General features: G+C 46.2%; 1 protein-coding gene across 1 annotated transcript in view; it reads right to left on the bottom strand.

Moving 5' to 3' along the window:
* Positions 1-14660, bottom strand: part of MUC1 (mucin 1, cell surface associated) — a 221826-nt gene that overhangs the window by 66259 nt on the left and 140907 nt on the right. Inside the window, exons 23-29 of the mRNA XM_069650134.1 lie at positions 13906-14159; positions 12939-13012; positions 9766-9908; positions 7155-7408; positions 6193-6266; positions 3018-3160; positions 407-660 (exon numbers count right to left, since the gene is read on the bottom strand). Coding sequence (XP_069506235.1) covers positions 407-660; positions 3018-3160; positions 6193-6266; positions 7155-7408; positions 9766-9908; positions 12939-13012; positions 13906-14159 — 1196 coding nt within the window. The remainder of the gene's footprint in view (positions 1-406; positions 661-3017; positions 3161-6192; positions 6267-7154; positions 7409-9765; positions 9909-12938; positions 13013-13905; positions 14160-14660) is intronic.

Genomic DNA, 14660 nt, shown 5'->3' with positions numbered 1-14660 from the left:
GTCTCTTGCCTCCTTGCACTTACCCAGAGCTGCTCTGCACTGGCTGCACTACTCAGAGCATAGCTCCCCTGTTCCCCTTCCCTCTCCCAGGCACTTCCCCTTTTCCCCTTGCACTTCTCATTCTCGCACTTGCACGATCTGAATGATACAAGGCCTAGTAAGATCATTTGTCTTGTCCTCCCTTGTCGTGTCACGCCTAGAAACACTTGTGTACAGGCACGTTATAAATGCCATATCATATCATATCATATCATATCATACCGAGGTCGTTCAACCTACAAGTGCTTTGAGATCATACCAATGATATATAGAGTGCTATATAAATGCCAAATAACAATGATAACAATATCATATGAGGTGAAGCGCCAAATGAACCTAAAAGCCCCCGATCCTGGTCCAGACTTACCACGACTGCGATCTGATGGCTCAAGTCCTGGAAGGCAGAAGAAGAGCTGTTCTCCAAATCTGAGGTAAAGACTTGATTTTGTATGTGCAAATTTAGGTTGTACTCTTTCTGTTGAGGTGATGTGGGTTTCACTGGAGGCACTGTGGTGCTGCTTGGCTGGGTGGAGCTGTTTGTCACCGGCAAGCTTGTGGCGTTGACTGTGGCTGTCACTGTGGTAGTTGAAGGTGGCACTGTAGTGCTGGCAATTTCGGAAACTAGAAAACAGATCAAGATTATTTTAGTAAAATCTGTGAAATTGGTATAAATCCTACCACAGCTGGACGAAATAATTAAGTGAGGATTGTGATTGGTGCTCGCCAGGAACAACTGCAATTGTCTGACTTACATTTGGTGAACGAGGATAGACCGGCCCTGAACCGCTCAAGCAATGACTTCATCAAACCTGGGTTCTGTATTTGATTCGGATGACCGGGGACATTGTTCAGCATTGTCTGGTGGTGTTTTTCTCCAAGTGAGTAAGTGAGGTAGTCGTCCCACTGCACAGAGCTCTGGAAGGCCCATGTGGGCAGCAGTGCAGTAACTTTGCTGAAAATGTTGGCGGCACATGACATCTAAATGAAACTGGCCGCTGCCAAATGACTGGGCCAAAATGTTGTGCCGCCAAAAGTTGGGGGGGACAAACACATTTGTTCCCCCATAGAATTACACCCATGGTGGGCAGGCTCGGAAACGGCAATTAAGTGCTGATTCAGGGCCTCATGTGTTTGATGATCCTGGTCTCTATTTGTTTTCTGAATGTGGCCCCGAAATGTCACAATAGTCTCTCTTAAAGGGAAGTAATTCTGGCTGCTTTTAGCACATTTGTTTACGGACCAGTCCTTAATACATCTTTGTGTGCAATCCCGGAAGCACTCTAGAATACAGGAAACACTAATCCTCCTATAAATCATATCGAGCCAATTACTTTACCCAGGAAGGGGTTGAATGCAGACAATGGGCTTCATTCCGAGTTTAGCATTGTGGGAAAAAAGGTAATTCCATTAAGGCTTTTTTTGGTGGATCTCAACTTTCCCAGCACTGCCAAATTCCAGGTTTTGGCGGAATTACCACCTGCACAAAAATCCTCAAAGAAGTCCTATGGGAAGCCCACGGGACCCAGTGGTGGTAACAGTGTGCAGTTTTAGAGGTTATTCGGCAGAATCACCACTGAATTACTGCCAAACTCGGAATTAGGCCCAGAGTTATTATGTGATAACGTTATATGGATTACCCCAGTTTGAGGAATTTAACAATATTGCTGTAGGGGTGTCTACCTTAACTCAGGCACATATGGCTAAAAAGATGTTATTCTCTAGACCAGTAGCATGAGACACAAGGCTAGTGATGTACTTGCGAGCTCAGAGATCCCCTGTGTACCTCCTCCAGGTTCAACAGTTTGGAGCAGGTGGTGGCACACAGCAATCAAGGACACCCCAGTCACATGCCTGATCTGCAGATTGGGCACATATTGTCCATAAAGTGTTTACTCACGTGCTCTGTCCTACATGTAAGGTGTGTTTATTCAAGCTTAGTTACGGGCCCACTGAGTGTGTTCTCATATTCAGTCTTAGGTGTACTGGGTGCATTGCCACGAGTGTACTCAATCCTACTGTAAAATATACTGTTTCTGTATGGTTTCTTCTCAAGGTGTGCTAATTGTCTACTCACACTTACTACATGGTGTAAGGAGTGTAACTCATTCTCTGTTCCAGATGAAAGGTGAGGGTGCCCGTGCTCAATGCCCGGTAATAGGAGTTAGTACTCAATACTAGCCACGGCATACGTGGCACTGAGCATAGCAGTCAGTCCCAGGCATGAGGGGAGGGTATGCGCTGTAGGTGTGCTTGAAGTGATGTAGTTTTCACATCCAGTCTCGGCATCAGGTGTGTGTATTCATTTATTTTCAGCCCCATGTATGTGAAGTGTGTTTTCTTGCTCCATTACAAGAGTGAGGTGGGTGTGCACAAACTTTCCATCAGGGGTAATAATGGTGTTTTCATGGTTAAGTCAAGATTTATTAGCATGTAGAACTGGCATGCAGTCCAAGTTGTGAAGAGGGTGTACTCAATCTCATCTCCCGGTGTGCTGAGTGTGCTGCCAGGTGTGAGGCGTATGTACTTGTACTAAGTCTAAAATGTGTGGAGTGTGTATATTGGACATACGCAGTGTGCTGAATTTGTGCTTTTGATAAAGCCCCAGTTTGCTGAATGTGAACTTATCCTGAGACTGTGGTGTAAACAGTGTTGGCTAATGCTCTGTACCAGTTGTGAGGAGCATTTACTTAATGTGCACAATGTGAGAGGTGTTTATTAATGCTCAGTTCCAGGTGTGCTTTGGAATGTACATTATCCACATCCAGTTGAACCTGTGAGCAGTGTGAGCAGTGTGAGCAGTGTGTGTCCAAACATAATCACAGGTGGGAGGAGAATGTGTCTTCTGTGCCAAGTTTCATCCAGGAATGTATGCTTAGTGTGAGTAGTGTGCACACTGGCCCCTGAAAGTTTACTCCTGCATAATTCTAGGGGCGAGGGATGTGGACACCTGCCATGCCCCAGATGTGATGAATACTCACCAGAGATGTGTGAGATGTCCAGGCCATTGAGATGGGAGCCGTTGGCTTGCAGGGTCTCATTTATAATGGTGGCTGCACGAGATGCGCTCACGTTGCTGCTTGGATCGAAGTGCAGGACCGTGTGTGCGATGACAGACCCGTTGCTAGAAGACACAGTGATCTGCCGGTGAGCACATACCTGGCACTAACCTTAGTAAACGCACCCCATGACAACTCTATAGCACTCAAGGTCCATCAACATGGCAGGGAACACCAGTGGTATTGCTCCCAGTAGTTCTGCCCATCCTTATTTATTCATACAGCGCACCAAACCCAGAGTTTAAGAATCTGGTTACAGTGCTTACAGGTCAGAAAGAACAAAAAGTAGTTACATCACAGAGAGCAGTAAAGTTAAGGTGGTTACATCACTAAAGTACAATAGAGTTCGGGTGGGCACAGTAGAGTAGCCTAACCCCATGTTGCAGGGCGGCTACCTCCCAGGGTGCAGAAAGTCAAATGAAGTGGGCACATTCGAGGAGCCTAACCCCATGTTGCAGGGCGGCTGCGACACAATGATGCAGAAAGTCAAATCAAGTGAGTACATTCGAGGAGTCTAACCCCATGTTGCAGGGTGGCTGCGACACAATGATGCAGTACAGACAAATGGGCAAAGGGGGTATGGCTAGATACAGGTTTCAGGCACACAGGCACATGCATACAACAGGGGGGGGGCAGCTAGATACAGGGTTTAGGCACACAGTCACATGCATACAACAGGGGGGACAGCCAGATACAGGGTTCAGGCACACAGTCACATGCATACAAGAGGGGGAACAGCTGGATACAGGGTTCAGGCACACAGGCACATGCAAACAATAGGGGGGCAGCTAGATACAGGGTTCAGGCACATGCATACAACGGGGGAGACAGCCAGATACAGGGTTCAGGCACACAGTCACATGCATACAACAGGGGGGACAGCCAGATACAGGGTTCAGGCACACAGTCACATGCATACAAGAGGGGGAACAGCTAGATACAGGGTTCAGGCACACAGTCACATGCATACAACAGGGGGAACAGCTGGATACTGGGTTCAGGCACACAGGCACATGCATACAACAGGGGGGGGGCAGCTAGATACAGGGTTCAAGCACACAGGCACATGCATACATGCATCCTTATGACAGTGAGAAAATATACAATGTATGCAGCTACCAATGAACACAATCACACATCTTGACATAGTAGGGCCTTCCTGTTAAATATTAGAAGACCTGTCCGAGCTATAAATTATCCTAATGTCTGGCCCCCAAATGGCACACGGACAGCAGATGCGCTGGCAGAGCACCAATGTCATGCCCGCTTCTGCACCATCCACACTCAATCCGGGACAGGGCTCATCCCCCCTTGACATAATCTTGCCTTCCAACATAGCATTATGTTATGTTATTATGAGCCTTATGGGAATAATCTTAGTCGCTCTCCAGTGAAACCCTTACTACTATTCAGCAATTTAGCTGATTTAGCGCGAAAGCACCAAGCCTGCCACAAGCGTGTAGCAAAATCCTGTCCATGCCCAAAGAGCTCATAAACTCGCTGGTTTTGATGAATCCATTAAACACTGCACAAATATTGCCAGACTCATATTTATCACAGTCTTGGCTCCGAGATGAGACAGCTCCTACCATCACTGATTTGCCCCTTACAGACTTCAAAATCATCACAATAATCTCTTGTCCTCAGTTTCCAACAAAACTGTGTGACTATATCTGTAACTAGGGCTGAGCGATTACTCTGCTCTTGTCAACTTTTCACTTAGATCTCAAGGAATTATTTTAGTGTTTAAGCCATTTGGATATGATTTATTTATTTATTTGCATTTATAAAGCACACAAACAGCCCAGAGGCATAGTGGTGCTGCTACATGGAATCAGCTTAGTTACATGTGGGTGTACATACTTGGGTACATGATGTGTTACATGGATAGCGATATGGTTAAATAGGGTTACATACTGTAGAGTATATCGTGACATTGAACTTTATATATAGCTATTTTGGCATGAGTGCACATCTTGACCTGGCATGGGGACAATGCAGGCTTTGCTAGAGAGTTTAAGAAAATAGTGTTGCTTTGATGGCTTTGCGAAAGGCGAGGTGTGAGGGTTCAGATCTCAGAGCGAGCGACATGGAGTTCCATTGCCTAGCAGCATTGAAGGGGAAGCTTACACCACCTCCTCAGCCATGATTCACTTTAGCTACAAGCAGCAGGTTGGTGTGGGGTGTGCTTGTAGGTCTGGAGGAGAGGAGTATGTTTATTCTCTGCGATAGGTTAGATAGGGTTTCATTGGGCCTCATTATAAGTTTGCCGGTCCGGTAACAACAGTACCGGTAAGCTTGCCAGTACCGTTGTTACCGGAACGGCAAACTACGAGTTCAGCTAGCGGGTGCCTTCCCACCCACCTGGTCTGAACTGGCAGGCGTACCGGCACCGGCAAGCAGAGCAAGTCGGATGCACTGGCACCATTCTGAATGGTGCCGGTGCATCTGACCTCCCCATTCCCATTGATCCCTATCGGGCTCAAATGGGAATGGGGAGCATTTCATTCCGGCACCCGCTAATGGGAAATTACCAGGTTCAGCAGGGCTGTAATGACCTGGTAATTGCTCATTCATGGCCGCTGGAAAAATTTGCAAGTTTGGCGGCAGCCTGCCGGTTTTAACGGCAAGACTACCGCCAAACTTGTAATGAGGCCAATTGTAATGGAAATGTTCTCTTCCAGTTCCTCAAGTAGTTTTAATTGATGTCTCCTAATGTTACTCTGTTGGTGTCTTGTGTAATTTATATTTTTCAGTTCTTTCGTGGTCTTTGGCTTAAACATGTCCAGTACCGGGTGATTTACTTGTGGATGAAACAAACTCTTGGGTTTCACCCGGCAGAGGACATTTCCATTACAATGAAACCTGCAGATAAAGGGGGAGCTCCTGTGATTACGGACACTTCTCTATACAACAAGGGTTGCCTGTATTTACTACAGAGGTATAAATGGGAGCATTCAAAAACCCATGTTAAAAATGTTTGCCCTCGTCTAAGGGCCTGTTCATCGCTCAGTGGATATTTTCCTCACTGCGCCAGCATACACCCGAGCATCAGTGAGCATCTGGCATTGCACAGCTGTTCCTCATTGTACCCTACCTGAATCTCACCACACTGACTCCAAGGTAGATCGTCGCTGTAGAACAATTACTGCAGTTGTAGACTTGGTTACACTGAGGGGGAAACAGAGTGAAATAGTGAACATCAGGAAGAGGTGATAATCCCAGAATACAATGGGCCCTGGAAAAGCTGAGATATATTCTGCATGCCATAACTTTTGGAAGACCCTCCATCCAGAGGGACAGGCCCGTCGATATATTTTCTATTTCCTCATTTATCAAACCACCCTGTGTGTCACAAGTGGTTGTCACCATTTTGTTTCATTTGGAAAACATGGTGTGCCACCACAACACATGGTCTAGAAACCTACTTGCGGGTCTAAATTAGAACATTGATTTTCTGACAATGTAATTTCTGCATATTCCTACACCTTCTTTTGTTACGTTCATTCAAATTAAGCTAGGTTTGCAAACCACTTAAACTAACTTTGAAGAACAAATGCTGGGCTTTTAAGAATCCCGCAGAGCGAGTCTTCCTCGACTGAAACTACACTAAATCAGTGTCGTTTTTCCTTTATCTGTCATGTACCTCTACAGTCTCTTGCCTCCTTGCACTTACCCAGAGCTGCTCTGCACTGGCTGCACTACTCAGAGCATAGCTCCCCTGTTCCCCTTCCCTCTCCCAGGCACTTCCCCTTTTCCCCTTGCACTTCTCATTCTCGCACTTGCACGATCTGAATGATACAAGGCCTAGTAAGATCATTTGTCTTGTCCTCCCTTGTCGTGTCACGCCTAGAAACACTTGTGTACAGGCACGTTATAAATGCCATATCATATCATATCATATCATATCATACCGAGGTCGTTCAACCTACAAGTGCCTTGAGATCATACCAATGATATATAGAGTGCTATATAAATGCCAAATAACAATGATAACAATATCATATGAGGTGAAGCGCCAAATGAACCTAAAAGCCCCCGATCCTGGTCCAAACTTACCACGACTGCGATCTGATGGCTCAAGTCCTGGAAGGCAGAAGAAGAGCTGTTCTCCAAATCTGAGGTAAAGACTTGATTTTGTATGTGCAAATTTAGGTTGTACTCTTTCTGTTGAGGTGATGTGGGTTTCACTGGAGGCACTGTGGTGCTGCTTGGCTGGGTGGAGCTGTTTGTCACCGGCAAGCTTGTGGCGTTGACTGTGGCTGTCACTGTGGTAGTTGAAGGTGGCACTGTAGTGCTGGCAATTTCGGAAACTAGAAAACAGATCAAGATTATTTTAGTAAAATCTGTGAAATTGGTATAAATCCTACCACAGCTGGACGAAATAATTAAGTGAGGATTGTGATTGGTGCTCGCCAGGAACAACTGCAATTGTCTGACTTACATTTGGTGAACGAGGATAGACCGGCCCTGAACCGCTCAAGCAATGACTTCATCAAACCTGGGTTCTGTATTTGATTCGGATGACCGGGGACATTGTTCAGCATTGTCTGGTGGTGTTTTTCTCCAAGTGAGTAAGTGAGGTAGTCGTCCCACTGCACAGAGCTCTGGAAGGCCCATGTGGGCAGCAGTGCAGTAACTTTGCTGAAAATGTTGGCGGCACATGACATCTAAATGAAACTGGCCGCTGCCAAATGACTGGGCCAAAATGTTGTGCCGCCAAAAGTTGGGGGGGACAAACACATTTGTTCCCCCATAGAATTACACCCATGGTGGGCAGGCTCGGAAACGGCAATTAAGTGCTGATTCAGGGCCTCATGTGTTTGATGATCCTGGTCTCTATTTGTTTTCTGAATGTGGCCCCGAAATGTCACAATAGTCTCTCTTAAAGGGAAGTAATTCTGGCTGCTTTTAGCACATTTGTTTACGGACCAGTCCTTAATACATCTTTGTGTGCAATCCCGGAAGCACTCTAGAATACAGGAAACACTAATCCTCCTATAAATCATATCGAGCCAATTACTTTACCCAGGAAGGGGTTGAATGCAGACAATGGGCTTCATTCCGAGTTTAGCATTGTGGGAAAAAAGGTAATTCCATTAAGGCTTTTTTTGGTGGATCTCAACTTTCCCAGCACTGCCAAATTCCAGGTTTTGGCGGAATTACCACCTGCACAAAAATCCTCAAAGAAGTCCTATGGGAAGCCCACGGGACCCAGTGGTGGTAACAGTGTGCAGTTTTAGAGGTTATTCGGCAGAATCACCACTGAATTACTGCCAAACTCGGAATTAGGCCCAGAGTTATTATGTGATAACGTTATATGGATTACCCCAGTTTGAGGAATTTAACAATATTGCTGTAGGGGTGTCTACCTTAACTCAGGCACATATGGCTAAAAAGATGTTATTCTCTAGACCAGTAGCATGAGACACAAGGCTAGTGATGTACTTGCGAGCTCAGAGATCCCCTGTGTACCTCCTCCAGGTTCAACAGTTTGGAGCAGGTGGTGGCACACAGCAATCAAGGACACCCCAGTCACATGCCTGATCTGCAGATTGGGCACATATTGTCCATAAAGTGTTTACTCACGTGCTCTGTCCTACATGTAAGGTGTGTTTATTCAAGCTTAGTTACGGGCCCACTGAGTGTGTTCTCATATTCAGTCTTAGGTGTACTGGGTGCATTGCCACGAGTGTACTCAATCCTACTGTAAAATATACTGTTTCTGTATGGTTTCTTCTCAAGGTGTGCTAATTGTCTACTCACACTTACTACATGGTGTAAGGAGTGTAACTCATTCTCTGTTCCAGATGAAAGGTGAGGGTGCCCGTGCTCAATGCCCGGTAATAGGAGTTAGTACTCAATACTAGCCACGGCATACGTGGCACTGAGCATAGCAGTCAGTCCCAGGCATGAGGGGAGGGTATGCGCTGTAGGTGTGCTTGAAGTGATGTAGTTTTCACATCCAGTCTCGGCATCAGGTGTGTGTATTCATTTATTTTCAGCCCCATGTATGTGAAGTGTGTTTTCTTGCTCCATTACAAGAGTGAGGTGGGTGTGCACAAACTTTCCATCAGGGGTAATAATGGTGTTTTCATGGTTAAGTCAAGATTTATTAGCATGTAGAACTGGCATGCAGTCCAAGTTGTGAAGAGGGTGTACTCAATCTCATCTCCCGGTGTGCTGAGTGTGCTACCAGGTGTGAGGCGTATGTACTTGTACTAAGTCTAAAATGTGTGGAGTGTGTATATTGGACATACGCAGTGTGCTGAATTTGTGCTTTTGATAAAGCCCCAGTTTGCTGAATGTGAACTTATTCTGAGACTGTGGTGTAAACAGTGTTGGCTAATGCTCTGTACCAGTTGTGAGGAGCATTTACTTAATGTGCACAATGTGAGAGGTGTTTATTAATGCTCAGTTCCAGGTGTGCTTTGGAATGTACATTATCCACATCCAGTTGAACCTGTGAGCAGTGTGAGCAGTGTGAGCAGTGTGTGTCCAAACATAATCACAGGTGGGAGGAGAATGTGTCTTCTGTGCCAAGTTTCATCCAGGAATGTATGCTTAGTGTGAGTAGTGTGCACACTGGCCCCTGAAAGTTTACTCCTGCATAATTCTAGGGGCGAGGGATGTGGACACCTGCCATGCCCCAGATGTGATGAATACTCACCAGAGATGTGTGAGATGTCCAGGCCATTGAGATGGGAGCCGTTGGCTTGCAGGGTCTCATTTATAATGGTGGCTGCACGAGATGCGCTCACGTTGCTGCTTGGATCGAAGTGCAGGACCGTGTGTGCGATGACAGACCCGTTGCTAGAAGACACAGTGATCTGCCGGTGAGCACATACCTGGCACTAACCTTAGTAAACGCACCCCATGACAACTCTATAGCATTCAAGGTCCATCAACATGGCAGGGAACACCAGTGGTATTGCTCCCAGTAGTTCTGCCCATCCTTATTTATTCATACAGCGCACCAAACCCAGAGTTTAAGAATCTGGTTACAGTGCTTACAGGTCAGAAAGAACAAAAAGTAGTTACATCACAGAGAGCAGTAAAGTTAAGGTGGTTACATCACTAAAGTACAATAGAGTTCGGGTGGGCACAGTAGAGTAGCCTAACCCCATGTTGCAGGGCGGCTACCTCCCAGGGTGCAGAAAGTCAAATGAAGTGGGCACATTCGAGGAGCCTAACCCCATGTTGCAGGGCGGCTGCGACACAATGATGCAGAAAGTCAAATCAAGTGAGTACATTCGAGGAGTCTAACCCCATGTTGCAGGGTGGCTGCGACACAATGATGCAGTACAGACAAATGGGCAAAGGGGGTATGGCTAGATACAGGTTTCAGGCACACAGGCACATGCATACAACAGGGGGGGGCAGCTAGATACAGGGTTTAGGCACACAGTCACATGCATACAACAGGGGGGACAGCCAGATACAGGGTTCAGGCACACAGTCACATGCATACAAGAGGGGGAACAGCTGGATACAGGGTTCAGGCACACAGGCACATGCAAACAATAGGGGGGCAGCTAGATACAGGGTTCAGGCACATGCATACAACGGGGGAGACAGCCAGATACAGGGTTCAGGCACACAGTCACATGCATACAACAGGGGGGACAGCCAGATACAGGGTTCAGGCACACAGTCACATGCATACAAGAGGGGGAACAGCTAGATACAGGGTTCAGGCACACAGTCACATGCATACAACAGGGGGAACAGCTGGATACTGGGTTCAGGCACACAGGCACATGCATACAACAGGGGGGGGCAGCTAGATACAGGGTTCAAGCACACAGGCACATGCATACATGCATCCTTATGACAGTGAGAAAATATACAATGTATGCAGCTACCAATGAACACAATCACACATCTTGACATAGTAGGGCCTTCCTGTTAAATATTAGAAGACCTGTCCGAGCTATAAATTATCCTAATGTCTGGCCCCCAAATGGCACACGGACAGCAGATGCGCTGGCAGAGCACCAATGTCATGCCCGCTTCTGCACCATCCACACTCAATCCGGGACAGGGCTCATCCCCCCTTGACATAATCTTGCCTTCCAACATAGCATTATGTTATGTTATTATGAGCCGTATGGGAATAATCTTAGTCGCTCTCCAGTGAAACCCTTACTACTATTCAGCAATTTAGCTGATTTAGCGCGAAAGCACCAAGCCTGCCACAAGCGTGTAGCAAAATCCTGTCCATGCCCAAAGAGCTCATAAACTCGCTGGTTTTGATGAATCCATTAAACACTGCACAAATATTGCCAGACTCATATTTATCACAGTCTTGGCTCCGAGATGAGACAGCTCCTACCATCACTGATTTGCCCCTTACAGACTTCAAAATCATCACAATAATCTCTTGTCCTCAGTTTCCAACAAAACTGTGTGACTATATCTGTAACTAGGGCTGAGCGATTACTCTGCTCTTGTCAACTTTTCACTTAGATCTCAAGGAATTATTTTAGTGTTTAAGCCATTTGGATATGATTTATTTATTTATTTGCATTTATAAAGCACACAAACAGCCCAGAGGCATAGTGGTGCTGCTACATGGAATCAGCTTAGTTACATGTGGGTGTACATACTTGGGTACATGATGTGTTACATGGATAGCGATATGGTTAAATAGGATTACATACTGTAGAGTATATCGTGACATTGGTCTTTACATATAGCTATTTTGGCATGAGTGCACATCTTGACCTGGCATGGGGACGATGCAGGCTTTGCTAGAGAGTTTAAGAAAATAGTGTTGCTTTGATGGCTTTGCGAAAGGCGAGGTGTGAGGGTTCAGATCTCAGAGCGAGCGACATGGAGTTCCATTGCCTAGCAGCATTGAAGGGGAAGCTTACACCACCTCCTCAGCCATGATTCACTTTAGCTACAAGCAGCAGGTTGGTGTGGGGTGTGCTTGTAGGTCTGGAGGAGAGGAGTATGTTTATTCTCTGCGATAGGTTAGATAGGGTTTCATTGGGCCTCATTATAAGTTTGCCGGTCCGGTAACAACAGTACCGGTAAGCTTGCCAGTACCGTTGTTACCGGAACGGCAAACTACGAGTTCAGCTAGCGGGTGCCTTCCCACCCACCTGGTCTGAACTGGCAGGCGTACCGGCACCGGCAAGCAGAGCAAGTCGGATGCACTGGCACCATTCTGAATGGTGCCGGTGCATCTGACCTCCCCATTCCCATTGATCCCTATCGGGCTCAAATGGGAATGGGGAGCATTTCATTCCGGCACCCGCTAATGGGAAATTACCAGGTTCAGCAGGGCTGTAATGACCTGGTAATTGCTCATTCATGGCCGCTGGAAAAATTTGCAAGTTTGGCGGCAGCCTGCCGGTTTTAACGGCAAGACTACCGCCAAACTTGTAATGAGGCCAATTGTAATGGAAATGTTCTCTTCCAGTTCCTCAAGTAGTTTTAATTGATGTCTCCTAATGTTACTCTGTTGGTGTCTTGTGTAATTTATATTTTTCAGTTCTTTCGTGGTCTTTGGCTTAAACATGTCCAGTACCGGGTGATTTACTTGTGGATGAAACAAACTCTTGGGTTTCACCCGGCAGAGGACATTTCCATTACAATGAAACCTGCAGATAAAGGGGGAGCTCCTGTGATTACGGACACTTCTCTATACAACAAGGGTTGCCTGTATTTACTACAGAGGTATAAATGGGAGCATTCAAAAACCCATGTTAAAAATGTTTGCCCTCGTCTAAGGGCCTGTTCATCGCTCAGTGGATATTTTCCTCACTGCGCCAGCATACACCCGAGCATCAGTGAGCATCTGGCATTGCACAGCTGTTCCTCATTGTACCCTACCTGAATCTCACCACACTGACTCCAAGGTAGATCGTCGCTGTAGAACAATTACTGCAGTTGTAGACTTGGTTACACTGAGGGGGAAACAGAGTGAAATAGTGAACATCAGGAAGAGGTGATAATCCCAGAATACAATGGGCCCTGGAAAAGCTGAGATATATTCTGCATGCCATAACTTTTGGAAGATCCTCCATCCAGAGGGACAGGCCCGTCGATATATTTTCTATTTCCTCATTTATCAAACCACCCTGTGTGTCACAAGTGGTTGTCACCATTTTGTTTCATTTGGAAAACCTGGTGTGCCACCACAACACATGGTCTAGAAACCTACTTGCGGGTCTAAATTAGAACATTGATTTTCTGACAATGTAATTTCTGCATATTCCTACACCTTCTTTTGTTACGTTCATTCAAATTAAGCTAGGTTTGCAAACCACTTAAACTAACTTTGAAGAACAAATGCTGGGCTTTTAAGAATCCCGCAGAGCGAGTCTTCCTCGACTGAAACTACACTAAATCAGTGTCGTTTTTCCTTTATCTGTCATGTACCTCTACAGTCTCTTGCCTCCTTGCACTTACCCAGAGCTGCTCTGCACTGGCTGCACTACTCAGAGCATAGCTCCCCTGTTCCCCTTCCCTCTCCCAGGCACTTCCCCTTTTCCCCTTGCACTTCTCATTCTCGCACTTGCACGATCTGAATGATACAAGGCCTAGTAAGATCATTTGTCTTGTCCTCCCTTGTCGTGTCACGCCTAGAAACACTTGTGTACAGGCACGTTATAAATGTCATATCATATCATATCATATCATATCATATCATACCGAGGTCGTTCAACCTACAAGTGCTTTGAGATCATACCAATGATATATAGAGTGCTATATAAATGCCAAATAACAATGATAACAATATCATATGAGGTGAAGCGCCATATGAACCTAAAAGCCCCCGATCCTGGTCCAGACTTACCACGACTGCGATCTGATGGCTCAAGTCCTGGAAGGCAGAAGAAGAGCTGTTCTCCAAATCTGAGGTAAAGACTTGATTTTGTATGTGCAAATTTAGGTTGTACTCTTTCTGTTGAGGTGATGTGGGTTTCACTGGAGGCACTGTGGTGCTGCTTGGCTGGGTGGAGCTGTTTGTCACCGGCAAGCTTGTGGCGTTGACTGTGGCTGTCACTGTGGTAGTTGAAGGTGGCACTGTAGTGCTGGCAATTTCGGAAACTAGAAAACAGATCAAGATTATTTTAGTAAAATCTGTGAAATTGGTATAAATCCTACGACAGCTGGACGAAATAATTAAGTGAGGATTGTGATTGGTGCTCGCCAGGAACAACTGCACTTGTCTGACTTACATTTGGTGAACGAGGAATGACCGGCGCTGGCCCGCTCGATCAATGACTTCATCAAACCTGGGTTCTGTATTTGATTCGGATGACCTGGGACATTGTTCAGCATTGTCTGGTGGTGTTTTTCTCCAAGTGAGTAAGTGAGGTAGTCGTCCCACTGCACAGAGCTCTGGAAGGCCCATGTGGGCAGCAGTGCAGTAACTTTGCTGAAAATATTGGGGGCACATGACATCTAAATGAAACGGGCCGCTGCCAAATGACTGGGCCAAAATGTTGTGCCGCCAAAAGTTGGGGGGGACAAACACATTTGTTCCCCCATAGAATTACACCCATGGTGGGCAAGCTCGGAAACGGGCAATTAAGTGCTGATTCAGGG

The sequence above is a fragment of the Ambystoma mexicanum genome, chromosome 1p (assembly GCF_040938575.1).
Source record: "Ambystoma mexicanum isolate Mex_15411 chromosome 1p, UKY_AmexF1_1, whole genome shotgun sequence".
Lineage (NCBI taxonomy): Eukaryota > Metazoa > Chordata > Amphibia > Caudata > Ambystomatidae > Ambystoma > Ambystoma mexicanum.
The sequence above is the reverse complement of the archived record's forward strand: the minus strand, read 5'-3'. Positions and strand labels throughout refer to the sequence as shown.